At 46.2% G+C, this 14,237-nt stretch overlaps 1 protein-coding gene across 1 annotated transcript in view; it reads right to left on the reverse strand.

Moving 5' to 3' along the window:
• The window catches only part of GRIN3A (glutamate ionotropic receptor NMDA type subunit 3A), a 140,716-nt gene that overhangs the window by 3,061 nt on the left and 123,418 nt on the right, over window positions 1–14,237 (reverse strand). The window contains exons 7-8 of the mRNA XM_008708024.2: window positions 3,026–3,190; window positions 1,801–1,877 (exon numbers count right to left, since the gene is read on the reverse strand). Of these exons, the coding sequence (XP_008706246.2) occupies window positions 1,801–1,877; window positions 3,026–3,190 (242 nt within the window). The remainder of the gene's footprint in view (window positions 1–1,800; window positions 1,878–3,025; window positions 3,191–14,237) is intronic.

The raw sequence follows: 14,237 nt of genomic DNA on the forward strand, positions 1-14,237 counted from the left end.
CAGATGTCAGATGTCAGATGTGGTGTCTACTTGGAGGCCTCTTCAGCGTTTTGTTCTGTTATCTATCAAACCTTCCTCAGCCTTAGCGTGTAAGGTGACCAGTGGGTGAACTGCGTTTGTCACTAGAAATGAGCCAAACGAGCTTCCACAGACCAATTCTGTAACCTTGGAGTCAATACTCCACTAGAGCCTTCAGAAGAGACGTGACAGCTGTGGGGCCTCAAACACTCACTGCCTTTGAAAGGTCACAGCTGGGTGCTGGGCTGGAGGAGGTGGCACAGGACGTGTGGGCCCAACATAAGCCAGGAGGGCATGTTCTGCCTTAGCTCCTTCTCAAAATAAGGGGCTCCAGAAGGGAACCTGCCAAGAAAAGTGGATACATTGAGTGAAAGACACATTTGGTTCTCAGCTGAGGTGAGAGAGATGTGACTAGGAATCATATCACGGTTGGAAACGGGATCACTGGGCTTCCTGTTTCTATTACGGATGGTAAACAAATGCTTTGTCATGAGACCGACGTCTTCGCCACCATGTCGTCTTGTGTTCCTCTGGTTAAAAAATTGCGTGAAAAAATAATTACAGAAAAAAAATACGTAACATGACATAGAGCAGCTGTGACCTGATTAGTCTCCAGCTTGTCGCTGACAGGGCTGCGACATGATCCAGGAATACCACAGACTGAGAGGGCGGGAGGTGCTCACTGACTGGAAAGAGAGGCTTCGAGAGAGAATGGAAATGATTCTGACAAGCTAGGTGCAAACTGGAGACAAGGGGACAGCAGCAGTCCCAGAGGAGGTATCAACAATGAGAAAGAATGATGCTTTTCACCCCTTTTCCCCTTTTCCTCTATTATGAGTGAGAAGTGTGAGTGGCAGATTTCAAAATGACCCAGGAAGCCAAGCTTCGAGCTGAAGACCTGCCACCGAAGACGGAGTAGCTCGGGGGGGCCGCCCTGAACGGAGGCCGCCGGGCGAAAGAAAGGAGGAGAAGGGCCGCCCCAGGCAGCAGGCGGCAGAGGCCAGCCAGGAGCCAGGCCGGACCCTTCCGGACCCTTCCGGCATCTTGAGCCGCACCAGTCGCCCACCGGCTGCGTGTGGGGAAGGCGTCCTCCGTGCATTTAATGCTTGTTACTCCCTATCGATGAGATGCTTTCCTGGGGAGTTTGTAGTAAGAGTGCCAGGAAATGGATTAAGCAGAACATGTCTGCTGCATATTTCAAATATCCCGAGGACTGCTGGAAAGGGGTGGCGGGCAGACACATGCTAGAAAGGCTCTCCGGCATGAAACGAACGGCCTGCTGGACTCGTGAATTCAGGCTTGCGTAACAGTAACAAGAGCTGAAATGGCTTTGTTTCCGGGGCCTTACATGTATGATCTCACGTAATCCTTATAGCAGCTCTAGGAGGTGGGTACTGTTTTTATCTCCATTTCACAAACGAGGACGTGGAGGCACAGAGAAGTTAAAGAGATAGCTTGTTATGCCACACGTATGGCAAGGGTCCGTGACAGGTCAGGATCCGGACGCGTGACTCTGGAGACCACAGCCGCACCTCTAACCGTGACGTACGTGGCCTCTGCTGCATTTCCCTGTCCCTATCTGTACTGATACGTTTTCTTCTTCTCTGTTCTACTTCTGTCTGAAACCACATGTATTTTTACTGATTGTATTGTCAACAACTTGGTCCTGATTTGATCTGAATTATTTATACATAATTTCCCCTTTGAGCAGGGGGTCCCGGTTACATCTCTCCACTTTTATTTTCACAGACATAAAGACACCTGGCGCTGGCCTCTTCTTACCTCTTTTCCACACGTTTAGTCTTGAAACGCGGCTGCTTTTCCTCCACAAACGATGTGTTTAGTGCTCTATGTAATCTCTGGCAGAAAGAACAGATTCACAGGCAGAGATCATTAGAAACACACAATGTGGGGACAAAGTACCATCTGAGTTTAATCGTGTATCTCATGGTTACGAATCTTGACCTCCTTAAACAAATTTCCAGGGATGCCCGAAAACAGATCAGCCTGCAGCCCCAAATCTCAAGAGAACCAAATTTTAATCTGTTATTATTCTATCTGGGGGGGAAAGTCATTTGAAGGAAGCTTTAGAGATGCTGTGGGTCGTAGAAAGGTACGTGGTATGAAGGAGTCATCACCACTAGCGTGTGGCAAAGGGCCTTGTAGAATTGCCACAGTGAGTCAAAAACCTAAGTCCGAACTTCCTAGCAAAAGGGAAGCGCCCGGCGAATCCGCGAGGCTCGGCAGCGCCCGGTGGAGGTCGCCCGTCTGCCGAGTTCCCCCGAGGAGGCCAGATCCTTCCAGGACGAAGCGGGAAGAACAGGGTTCAAAGGGACCAAGCCAAGGACTGTGGCCTAGCTAGAAAGAAAGGGTCGCTGTCACAGATGGGCGGGGCAGCCTCGGGGCCAGGCGCGCGGTGACCCGGGGGCAGCCGCCACTGCTGCCACAGCCCCTCTGCTTCTTGTGCTCCGGCTCTGTGCTCACCGCCGTCAGGGAGGGCGGAGCGAGGGAGCGGGGCGGGCGGCCGACGGTCTCCGTGGTCCCTGGCGTGAGCACGCCCGTGTCTGGGGACGGGACGACCATCCCGGGCGGCTCGGCCTGGACACCGGCCGACTTCTCGCCCCGGCGCCAGGGAAAATGGGGACAGACCCGGGGCCGCTGGGTTCATCTAAAGGGAAATAGGGACTTCCAGCTCACCGAATGAGTTTCCGTTTTGGCGAGAAGAGAGGCTGTAGGAAATAAATCTCACACCATCTCCTCAGGTTGTCACTACTAAGTGACACCAGGATAAAACAATTCCACGCTTCCGTGGGGGCAACAGTGGAGGGTTATGAGAAAGGAGCGGGTGTTGCGGGACAGGCTAATTTAAGGGGAAAGTCTTAATGGGATGGAGGGAGCTCCATCTTCTACACGAAGTTGTCTACACCACCCTGGTTCTCTTGGGGACCTGCCACCTGTCTGCCGTGGGGCGCTGGGCTCTGACGGTCACCCCCGGGGCGGCGCTCACCTGGCTGGTGTGCAGCCAGTACTGCAGCCGAGATTTGTTCTTGATCCGCGGTAGCAGCAGCCTGTACACGACGTGCTCCCCGATGGTCGTCAGGATGGACAGACCGAACCCGACGCACAGCAGCACGAAGAGTCCGGAGAAGTGTTTGATGCCCATCTGCAGAGTCTGTGGCAGAACAAGAAAGGCAAGGCCATGAATGCGAGGCTCCGCCTGGCCCCACGCTTGTTTTTAGATGCAGATACTTTTTTTCCTGGAGCCCAGGAGAGCTGGAGACTACCCGTCCCCGTGTGCTCGGCAGGCTTCACTACACTGCGTTGTTAGGGGGGCCCAGCCAGGACGGGGGGCCACTGCACAGCACGCTTCCTGGGGAGCCACGGGCATACAGTCCCATGGCAGGAGGGGTCCCGGGGTCTGGACCACCCTACGGGCTCTAGAGAGAGACTGAGAGACAGAGGAGGAAGACCAAGGACTGAAACAATTCAACCACCCTACGGGCTCTAGAGAGAGACTGAGAGACAGAGGAGGAAGACCAAGGACTGAAACAATTCAACATACTGAAGCACTGGGTAGTTATCAAGGGAAGAACCTCTCTCAGGGGCACAGAATGAGTAGGTTTAAGGGGAAGGGATGATGAGTTCACTAATGTTTACATTTAGATCTGGCAGGAACACGGAGATCACCCTGCAATGTTCTCATTTTACAGAGGAGGAGCCTGGGACCAGGGAAGTGAAGTAAATTCAGGCAGGTCACAAAATTAGACGGCCACAGAGGAGGAACAAAAAGAGACCTAATATTTATTGATTGGTTACCTTTTTGCACTGAGACAGGTATTAAAACCACAATTTACAGTTGAAGAAACTGAAACCCTTGCAGCTTTTCAGGGACCAAGCTGGTCTATAAGTCCATGTTTGTTTAGCTGTGAGCCCGGGCTCTTTCTGCTACACAACAGAACAGCAGCTGGGGTACCTGGGTGGCTCGGTTAGTTGATTTTGGCTCAGGTCATGATCTCAGGGTTGTGAGATCGAGCTCCACATCAGCCTCTGTGCTGGGCGTGCAGTCTGGTTGGGATTCCCTCTCTCCCTCTGCCTCTGCCCCTTCTGACCCCTCTTTGCCCCCCAAAAAGCCAGCCGCAGTCACAGCAATGATAGTCACAACAGCTGTATGTGGCAGGTACTTTGCTAAGTGATTGGCATACGGGATCTAAGAGAATCCTCACGAGTTCCCTATGAAATGGGTATTATTCAGTCACGGACATCAATGAGTCAATCGTGCAGAAAGACAGACTTTGGACACACTGAGTGGCCACTTCAAGCACGCTTTGAGGTACCACGGGATGAAGATAGGAGGGTTATGTCCCTGCCTTTAATCAGCTTGAGTCTAGGGAGGAAGCAAACATTCATACTCCATGATACAGACACTGATCTGTGCCTTCTCAGTTTTGTGGAGAAGTTGGCTCATAAGGAGGTAGGATGTGGAGGCTTGGGTGGGAAAGTAAGCACTGTGAAGGTCGTAGAAACAGAGGGAAAGGAGTGACGTCTGGCACAGTGACATGGGGGGTTGTGAAGCAGACCATGGCGGCTGCGGGGTAGGTCTGGTGCAGGAGGCACACAATGTGAGGGAGAAACAGGGCCACACTGAGCAAGCCCTCGGATACCAGTGCTAAGGAGCCTGAAGTCACCCCTCTGCTGGGGGCTTTTGGTCATCATCAATAATTATTTAACATTTAATATGTGGAAGGCACAGCTCTGAGCACTTTATCACTGTAGCAATTTGCTTACTATTCATAACAACCTATGAGGTAGGTACTGTCATCACCTCCATTTTATAGGTGAGGAAACTTAGGAACAAAATAGCTTAGCAACTTGTCCAAGGTCACACAACTTGCAAAGGTTAGAGCTGCGGTTCAAACCCAGGCAGTCTGGCTCCAGAGCCCATACTCTTAATCACCCTCGCTTGACCGATGTCAGTGTCCCCCCATTCTCTTGAAGGGGTCTTACTTTCTGTCATTCTCCCCACCTGAATCTTGAAGAAACAGCTAGCCAGACATGGCTCAGGCACGGGTCCACCTCCTGGGTATGCCAGGAAGTCCATCTGGGGGCAGCGTTCAGAGGCAGAACTTGGGGATTTCAGACTCCCGTGGAGTCTGGGCCATGAAATCTTTTTTCCTCCATGACGGTACCTCCAGCAGTGGCTCTGTGTCAGTGATGGCTGCTAGGATCCCTGGAGAACTAATGACTGGAGGTGAGCAGGGACATAGGGCACGGCCAGGTCTAGGCGACAAGCACAAGGCGGGACGACTAGGCAGACCACCTGAGAATGAGGCAGAAGCCCAGCCCTAGAGCAAGGAGGAATGCTGGTCTAGGAAAGGCAAGAGGTGTATCGGGCCCCGAGAGCTACGCAAGTACTCGGCTTCTCCTGGGACAAGTGGTGACCAACTGTGTAATGCTGACCTCCATAAAGCAGATTACAAATATGGCCGAAAATAGCCCTTGGGCTGCACCTGTCGTAATGTGTACAGGATGCGGCTATTATATAAGGATTCAATGAGTTATTACTGCTGTGGATAAAGAACACAACGGGGGAATTCATTTTTGACTTTAACATCATTTAACTCCAGCAAAACACTGAACAGACTGGCACTGCTTTCTTCTAAGGTGCTGCCAAGATGAGAGAGAAAAATGTAACTTACAGTGAAACATCTCGCCTTCGAACATGTGGTTTTCCCCTCCGTTTTTTGGGGCATGACAATAACTACTCTCATTTTCCTCTTACCTCAATAACAAATAGGCTGTATTCAGTGTATTTTACACATTTTTTTCTTTAAAGATTTTATTTATTTGACAGAGAGAAAGAGAGAGAGGGAAGCATGAGCAGGGGGGAGCGGCAGGGGGAGAGGGAGGGAAAGAGAGAATCTGGAGCAGACTCAGTGCCGAGCCTGATATGGGGCTCGATCTCACAACTCTGAAATCATGACCTGAGCCGAAACCAAGGGTCGGACGCTTAACTGACTGAGCCAGTTTTTTTTTCTTTAAATTTCTGTTGTTTACACCCACGTACTAATAGACTAATAGATATAGTTACTGTTTCTTTTAAGTTGGGCATCTAATATGTGTGCCAGGCATTGTTATGCATATTATGATCTTATAATAACCCTTTAAGTATTATTATCCCCATTTCACATTCAAGGAAACCGAGTCTCATAGAGATTAACCATGTTCCCCAAGATCTTAGAAGCTAAGGAATGGGGGAGCCAGACTGTGGATCCAGGACTGTCTGATGCTAAAGCCCGCACTGCCTTTCAAGTGAATACCATTTATAGGTACTCCTTGCCACCTGGACCGCGGGGTCATGACCTGAAGCCGAAGGTAGACGCTTAACTGACTGAGTCACCCAGGTACCCCCTGTGTCCAAGAGTGTTTTAGTAATATTTAAAGAAACTCGTTGGGGTTTTTAGATGAGGTGGGAATGCTCTGGTGGTTTTTTTGCCCCCATTTAAAACAATGGAAAGGACTTCTACCATCTGGAAATTCACTAGCCAGTGTATTTCCAGGAATGGACTAGATTCAGATAAGGGAGATGCCTGTTTTGGCAAATGTTCTGAGTGGTCTCTGCCCAGATCCTGAGTGCTCCCAGTGACACAGAGAGGCCAAGACCACCAATTTTGTACTGCCTAAACCGTGCTTTGCATCTTGCTGTGATGCGGACATTTGCAACATCTGACAGCTGGTGAGATAACTGACTAATTCTGAAACCTCCGGCAAGAAATGCGTTAGAGTATTTCATGCATCATGCCTTAGATGTCGCTGAGTCTGAAGAGCTAAGCCTCCCTAGCCCCCGGTTCACATCTTTCAACACACACCAACTACACACTTTCTCTGGTCCTCTAAGGCGTTGGCTACAGTTGTTTTCCATTCCTCTGGCCCCGTTCTCTTTTGGACTCGTTCCAATCAGGCTTTTTGTCCCAACCTGTAACCTAGACAACTCCTGTCAAAGGCATCAATGACCTCCCTATTACCAAATCCAACAGTCGGTTTTCACCTTATTCATGTATCAGGTTGGACACTATTGATTAGTTCATCCCCTTTGATATATTTTCTTCACCGTTTCTGGGATAGCTCTTTCTTTGTTCTACTTCAGTCTTGTTTACTGGTTCCTCCTCACCTTTCTGATCATAAATATTGGCATGCCTTTGATTCTTTAGCTGCACTCACTTTCTTAACCAGACTCATGGCTTTAAATCTTACCTATCTGCCAATGACTTCTAAATTTATGTCTTCCCCACCTCCCCATTCAGTCTCTCTACCTGGGTATCTAACAGACATCCCAAACTTAACACACTGAAATAAACTAATTTTCCCCGCTGAAAACTGCTCCTCACACAGTCTTTCTCATCAGAAAATCTCTGTCCTTGTTATTGCTCAGGCCAAAACCTTCAAGTCATCTTTGACTGCACTCTTTCTTTAGCATTCCATACAGAGTGTGTCTGCAAATATGGCAGACCTCACCTTCAAAGCATACCCAGAATCTGATGCCTTCCCCCCACCTCCACCAACCACTCTGGCCTATGCCGCCATCATCGTTCACCTAGACTACTGAAAGTCTTCTCTCTGGTTCCCTGACCCCCTCAGTCTGTCTTCAGCTCTGCATCCACCTTGGCTCCTTCAACATATCGTAGCATTCAATACCCAGCGATGGTTTTCCATCTCATCTAGAGTGAATGTCGGACTCCTTGCAACATCCTGCAAGACCTTTGATGATTTAGTCCAGCACTTCCTAACCGCGTATCTTCCTCTCACTTGTTCACTCTGCTCGGCTACTTGGGCTATCCCTCACTTCTTTAAGTCTATGGAACAGTTGAAGGTCTTCATTTTCTGTTCTCTCTGCCTGTAACTCTTCAGCCAGCGATCAATACTGTTCCTGCCCCTCATTTTCTGCCAAGTCTCTACTCAAACGTCATTTATCAGTAAAATCTACCCTAAGCATGTGGTTAAAAAGGAAAAACCTGCCCTCCTCCCCTACCTTTCCTGGACACAACCTAGCCCCGTTACTCTGTTTTATTTTTCTCCTGACATAATGTATATGAATTTATTGCCTGTTTCCTTTCTCATGTAGGATGTAAGCTCCAAGAGACCAGGGGTTTTGCCCATTTTGTTCAGAGTGGACCCTGCTTGCCTAGAACAGTGCTGAGTATTTACTAGGTGTTCAATTAATATTTTTGAATGGATGGATGAAAGCATATGAAAGCTAGAATCTTTTTTGTATAATGTAAATGTATGCAAATTCCCCCCCCCCCAACACTTCTGTATATCTCAGGAGAGTTTTAGAATAATTCTGTGAGGGAGAAAGAGAGAGATGGATATTCTCAACTGATAGATGAGAAAGCAGAGAGAGCTCGGAAAACTTGCCATCCTGACTTCATCATGCCAGTGTTCATCAGTCTGGGGGACATATATTTGTAATTAATAAAATAAAAATGTTAGAAATTGAAGGCAGATTCAGCTGGCTTGTGTTGGGCATGTAGCGTGTTGATTTTATTAGCTTAGGACCCTTTCCTTGGGGAACTGCTCTCTCCCACTTCATATAGTTTTGGTGAGTCTACCAATTACAGACTCCCGGTTCTTTGGTCCCCTGAGGCCAAGCGTGTGACCCAAGGCAAGGCAATTTGCATTTGAGGCAGAGACATTGTCACTGAAAGTGGTTGAGGGGGAGTCATTTCCAATGCCAGTGTCTCAAAGACATAGTCCCCTATTCCCTGCCACTACCATCCCTGGAGTCCTGTGGACCCTGACGCATCATCAGTTATTCTCCTCCCTACTTCCAAACATCGCACTCCCCACTATTCTTTTGATAATCCCCCCTTTTTCTTGCTTCAACTAATCTGTTGTTTGCAACCAAAGAACCTGACCTGTTGCTTAAAGGACTAAACTCCTCTAGCTCCAAGGTGTAAATAGAACCTATCTTGAGATAGACGTTGTTTCTCACGCAGGACACTGAAATGAACGTGTGAGTCTGTTCTAGGAAGATTTCTTTGACGTGGTGAGGCTCTGCCTTTCTTTGCACGCCTCCAAAAGCTTGGTGTATAGTAGGTGCTCAATAAATGCTTATTAAATAAAGTATATATCTGACAAGAAACTTGGTTATGATTAATCTCAGGATTTCCAGTACCTATTGAAGTAGGTTTCCCCCAGAGCAAAGTAACTACAAGAACCAGAGGAAATCATTTTATGTATTAGCGATCTGGTGCATTAAACTTTGCATTATCTCCCGTCTGAGTCTGTAAAGCCCAATCCTGGTGTTCAAACTAATTTTCTTTCTCTTTAGTAAGAACAGGAGTAGGGGAGGAATAACGGTTTTCGTGAGAGGTAAAGAAAAGAAAGGCAGTGGAGCTCCTGAAATACGATGACTCCTAGAGACTTAGAAGCAAGATGCGTAGGAAGCAGATGCTGTTTCTAATTTAGACGACCTGATTTATACACTTTCCCCCCACCCACTATTTTGACCAGAGCAGCAGCAGCTAAACAAATCTGGCAGATTCATTGTTGTGTCTATACCTATGACCCTTTGTGGGGGAGGGACAGAAGATGGAGACCTGCGTGAGGTGTGGGCTCGGACGCACCAAGGACAGCTCCCAGGGCTGCCTGGCTGCAGAGTAGGGTAAGGGTGTAAGGTGTAATCACTTGGGATTTCTAAAACAATCTACAATGATCATGAAGAGGGAGAAAGAACATGTTCACTCAGAGGATCTGTAATTTTCTCATCAATGAAGGCAGACTGAAAGATCACGTTTAACAAAAGAAACAAAAGAGGAGATGATTTGCAAAATCCAGCCCGGACAATGCATAAGCGAAGTTAACAGTGCTCACACATTTGGATGAGCAAAATAATCTAGATGGACAGCATACGGTGTCTGTGGGAACATCCCATCACTTCCCAGGCCCTGGGGGCTGGGGTACCTCTGTCTTCTTTAATCGGGAATCTGCTTAACGGCTCCATCAACATATCCTGCCCATGCTGCTGAGGAAATGCTCCCTCTCTGTTCCTTGCGTTCCCCAAACTCCCGCTCCTTCTAGGCTTCGGCAACCACTTTTTAGCCTTGACCTGGTGCTCAATTTGCTACATTAGTTCCATTGTGTGGTCTTCTGGAAATCTTAATTTATTATTAAGACAACTCAGAAAAATATTTCTAAAACTTAGAGATGATTAACCATAATTCTTTTCCTACATACTTTATTTTTAAAAAATATTTTATTTTTAAGTGTCTACACCCAACGTGGGGCTCAAACTCACAACCCCAAGATCAAGAGTCACAGGCTTTAACCGACTGAGCCAACCAGGTGTCCCTACAAAATACTTTCAGCTCTTCCAATTTCTCTCCTGAACTGCATAGGAAACATATGCATATGTATTTTCCAGAGTTACGTAAACATAACATATAACAACTATGCTTTTAAAAAAACACTACTTTCTAAAAATGTGTGCATTTACAGTAACTATTTATTAATTTTGATGGCTTTATATTATCACCTGTTATTTACCATAATTAACCAAACTAATCTCAAACTGTCAGGTGTTTTATTTTCTTTAATATTATTATATATATCTATATATATATGATAAATATGGCTGCAACAAAAAAAACCCCTTTGTGCATAACATTTAAAAAATCGGTTTTGGGGGCGCCTGGGTGGCACAGTGGTTGAGTGTCTGCCTTCGGCTCAGGGCATGATCTTGGCGTTGTGGGATTGAGCCCCACATCAGGCTCCTCTGCTGTGGGCCTGCTTCTTCCTCTCCCACTCCCCCTGCTTGTGTTCCCTCTCTCGCTGGCTGTCTCTATCTCTGTCAAATAAATAAATAAAATCTTTAAAAAAAAATCGGCTTTGATTCCCTGAGATATAATATGTAGAGGGTGGGATTAACAGGTCAGATGACGTAACTGTTTTGATGCCTCGCGATGTGTGAGGCAGCCTTCAGAGCATTCTGTTCCTGCTGCTGCCCCAGTGCACAGAATGCTCACATGCTCGCCAAGCCTGTTTTATATGTAATCACTTTTTCCTGATTTAAACATTCTGATTTGTATTTACTTAGTGAGGCTGTTTTTTGATGTTTGATTTTCCCATCTCCTTTTGTGTGAATCATATAGTTACATCCTTTGCCAATTATGCATTTCAGACAAGGTGAGACCTTTTATTGAAAAAAAGCTATTAACCTTTTTCCTACATGTTATTCATGTTTCTCTAATTTTAAGTTATACCGTTAGCTTTTATTAGATTTTATTATATGGAAGTTTGAAATTTTATATGGCTATATTTGACTATTGTAAACCCATCTATTGTTTCAGCTGTTAGTAAATACAGGTTGTTGGGATAAATGTTTTATGACCAGTTGCTTTATTTTTGAAAAATAATGAACACTTTAGTTCATCTTGAGCTTCTGTACTAAAGAGTGGAGCACGTCATTTTCCCTTCATTGAGACTTTCCATTTTAGCCACGTGCTTTGGAGGTAACTTAGCCAATAAAAGATCACTCTCATCTTGGGGTGACATGCACTCCTTTATGCTCATTTTGATTTAAGATCTTCAGATTTTAAAAATATTGGCAAATTAAAAAACCGTGAGGACAAACACCATGTAAAACTAACAACAACAAAGTGTACTCGTGGGTCAGATTAAGCCTATGAGCTGTCAGACTGTATCCTTTGATGTACACAGCTGTCCTTCTGCTAGTGTCCCTTCAGTGTTGTGGTTTTTCACTGTGAATCAGCTAATGCCTTTAAAGCTGACACACGATTTGTTGCTATTCACACAGCCACCAGCCCTGGGGATGGCTACAGTAGCCAGGATGAAAGGAGAGGGGTCCAGTTCCAATTCTCAGGCTAGTGGTCTGACTCTTACGGTGCCACCTTGTCTTTAAAAACATCCAAGCCTCCCCCTTTTCAAGGCAAGCAAAATAGATAAAACAGAGTAGCCAGATCAACGACATCCTACATGCTAACAAAGAATCAATAGCATAAGGGAAGAACAGAGTTTGTAACTAAGCAAAAAAATTTCCTGAGAGATTTTTCCCGGAGAATGCCTCTAAAGCATGAGAGAGGATAAACCAACAGTGCTAAAGCCATATTTTCTCCTTTGTTTAAAAAAAAAAGAAGCGTCTAGTGGTTTGGGATCGCAACATATGGTAGAGAGCAGATACGACCCATTAACACAGGATTCATAACAACATATTGTTACTGATCCCTACGGCTTGGAAGTGTATTGGTTGCCGTGACCAGTTTAATCTAAATACTGTCACTGATTTTCCAAAATGAGATGAAGGTGGAAGATGACTTAAGATTGCCTTGCTTAACTTTTTTTTTTTTGCAATATGTAGAACCAAAGAGGTGGGGGCTGCTTGCTCCTTGGCACGTAATTCACCCCTTTAGTGAAAACTGAGGTTTGATTTGATTATATTAACAAGACTATCAGAAATATTTTGAAGCAGGTAAATATAGGAACCATAAAAATAAGAGGTAATTCAGTGAGTTCAGCGTTTGGGGTCAGAAAGCGTGGTTCAGGGGCGCCTGGGTGGCACAGCGGTTAAGCATCTGCCTTCGGCTCAGGACGTGATCCTGGCGTTATGGGATCGAGCCCCACATCAGGCTCCTCCGCTATGAGCCTGCTTCTTCCTCTCCCACTCCTCCTGCTTGTGTTCCCTCTCTCGCTGGCTGTCTCTATCCTGTCGAATAAATAAATAAAAAATCTTTAAAAAAAAAAAAAAAAAGAAAGCCTGGTTCAGGGGTGCCTGGGTGGCTCAGTCGGTTAAGCGTCTGACTCTTGGTTTCAGCTCCAGTCATGATCTCATGGGTGGTGGGATCGAGTCCCACGGGCTCTGCACTTGGGCTGGGGGAGAGGGGAGACCTGCTTGAAGATTCTCTCCGTCTGCCGCTCCCCACACTGGTGCACAGGTGTGCACACTCTCTCTCAAAAGAATGAATAAATCTAAAAAAAAAAAAAGCAGCAGCAGCAGCCTGGTTCAAGTTCTTGGTTTGCCACTTACCAGCTGGGAGATCTTGGAGAAGATTCTAGATCTCTCTATAGCATCATGTATTAAACTGAATGATGGCACCAACTTCACAGTGTTATTACGATTAAACGATGCAACAACCTCAGCAGTATCTGGAACACTGGTTCATTATCACCCACGGAGTTGTACAGAACTACATTTGTTGGCAACTGGCAACTAACAGAAAAATCATAGCATTCTAACTTGGAAGTAAATGTGATCTTTCTTCCCAAATATCCATACAGTCAGATCTTTCCAGCTGCTGAAACTGGAAACAGGCTCTCAGTTCAAGGTCATTGCCATAAAGCTCTGGGTAACTACGTTAAGTAGATTGATCGAGCAATTAGCTTGTTAATTCCAGCCATTCCAGCAGCTGAAATATTTTTCCTCCTCTTGTTAAGCTTAAACACGTGATCCAACTTGTTTCAAACCCTTGGTCGTAATTTTAAACTTTCCATATTTTAATGTGTACATTGCAGGGTATATAAAAAATGTCTCTGAGAGGCCTTCTCGGCTAGTGCTACCCACGCTCGCTTTCCTCACGCATAGTTTCCTCCACAAAGTCAAACAGGTTGGGCTAGAACGAGAGTCTTTCTTTTGAACTTTCTCTAGTCAAGATGTCTATTGTTCCCTTGGCAAATGAGGAGGTGGGGAGGACTGTGACATCGTTTCTTTTCTGGATTAGGATTACACAAACAACCAGTTAATTTTATTTATTTTTTATTTTTTATTTTTTTTTAAAGATTTTATTTATTTATTCGACAGAGATAGAGACAGCCAGCGAGAGAGGAAACACAAGCAGGGGGAGTGGGAGAGGAAGAAGCAGGCTCACAACGGAGGAGCCTGATGTGGGGCTCGATCCCAGAACGCCGGGATCACGCCCTGAGCCGAAGGCAGACGCTTAACCGCTGTGCCACCCAGGCGCCCCCATGTTTTATATTTTTGAATCCTCAAAATAACCACGCAACGGGTCCTCGTTTTAATTAGGACACCTGACACTGAGAGGTTAAGTAACTTGCTCATGCTCAGCTTATACATGTCCTAAGAACCCAGTTGTAAATGAGTCCAAACCCAGGTGTGTCTGAACCTTTATCCTGCAATGGGGCTATAACTCATATCACTATAGGGTTGGGACCATTTACTATTAATAAAATTTTTAGGACTGCACAGGAAT

Source organism: Ursus maritimus, unplaced genomic scaffold (genome assembly GCF_017311325.1).
Source record: "Ursus maritimus isolate PB19 unplaced genomic scaffold, ASM1731132v1 scaffold_17, whole genome shotgun sequence".
In the NCBI taxonomy this organism is placed as follows: domain Eukaryota; kingdom Metazoa; phylum Chordata; class Mammalia; order Carnivora; family Ursidae; genus Ursus; species Ursus maritimus.